The sequence below is a fragment of the Sinocyclocheilus grahami genome, unplaced genomic scaffold (genome assembly GCF_001515645.1).
Source record: "Sinocyclocheilus grahami isolate Dianchi unplaced genomic scaffold, SAMN03320097.WGS_v1.1 scaffold28.1, whole genome shotgun sequence".
In the NCBI taxonomy this organism is placed as follows: domain Eukaryota; kingdom Metazoa; phylum Chordata; class Actinopteri; order Cypriniformes; family Cyprinidae; genus Sinocyclocheilus; species Sinocyclocheilus grahami.
The window spans coordinates 2,289,363-2,290,597 of NW_015505207.1; the positions used below are offsets into that span (position 1 = coordinate 2,289,363).

The 1,235-nt window shown below is 43.2% G+C and overlaps 1 protein-coding gene across 1 annotated transcript in view; it reads right to left on the reverse strand.

Annotated features, from left to right (window-relative positions):
- Nucleotides 1–1,235, reverse strand: part of LOC107569700 (raftlin-2-like) — an 18,754-nt gene that overhangs the window by 9,142 nt on the left and 8,377 nt on the right. The window contains exons 2-3 of the mRNA XM_016255840.1: nucleotides 868–1,048; nucleotides 1–25 (exon numbers count right to left, since the gene is read on the reverse strand). Coding sequence (XP_016111326.1) covers nucleotides 1–25; nucleotides 868–1,048 — 206 coding nt within the window. The remainder of the gene's footprint in view (nucleotides 26–867; nucleotides 1,049–1,235) is intronic.

The window sequence follows — 1,235 nt, forward strand, 5'->3', positions numbered from 1 at the left end:
GTCAATCATTGGCACTGCATGATTACTGCAACCACACAACACAAAACAGATACACATCAATTAAGGAAATGCATTTTAAACTCGCTGCATGAAAACATTATGCATATTTTATTATTGCTGACATTTGCTATTCTTGACATGTCCTCCATTAGCACAGTATAAAAATGCCGACATGTGTAACCCTAAGAAACCAGCATCAAAGAAAACTGGTTTCAAACAACACATTTAATGATTTACAACTCATTCAAGTGAGCTTCAGATATCACAGGACACAAAGATACGTCTATGCTGCCTTCCTTCAAGAAATTACCAGATGGAGGCATCTTAGTAGACAGGAAGTCAAGCAAACAATGGATGTGGATATGCCTGGATGGCTCTGCCCGAGAAAGCAATTTTTGCAGGTTTCACTGCCATTATTGCTGCTTAAAAGTGCATTCAAGCTAATGCTCACTAGAATCAGACATCAATCATAGAGTTTTCATAGGAGTTGGGATTACACAGCTCAACGTTTTTCACACTACAACACCATTACCATACTACAACTGTCCCAGACTTTACTTTTGAATAATTTACATCATCATAGTCTAGCCTGCCCTGTTCCTCCACTGCTTCTTTGCAGGTTCTCATTGGTTGCTGAAAAACCACACTGTTGTCAGGGGCTTCTTTTAACTTAAATTTAACCCACATCTATACCCCAGTATGACTTCATACAAGCCCCGCCCACTCCAGCTAGACTGTCGGACCTCCCACTATGATCATTAAATATTCATGCCGACTCATTAAAAGTTAATTTACTTGGAAGGAGCTGGTGTGGGGTTTTTGGGGTGCAGTGTTGAGGTACGGAGTCCTTGACATGGAGAACATTACCTGGATCGTGGGCGGACCAGAATGGCCCGGTAGAGCAGGCTGCAGGGCAGGAAGCGGGTCCGGCCCACTGAGAGGATGATGGGATGCAGGGCGGCCAGTACATAGCCCTGGGTGTAGTAGGACTGCAGGGCATGGGGCAGCTCGCACAGCGAGGACAGATACTGCACCGTAGGCCGACTGCCTGTGGAACATAGCACAAATAAAACTCACAATACACTCAGTGGAAACCACCATATGAGATGAGATAAGCTAATATACTTAATACCTTATGAAAATATTATGAAGCTACAGGTTGTCTCATAAAACCGGCATTTTGATTAGGTGCATAGACATTTCGTAGCTTATTTTGGCCAAGAATGACCCATTTA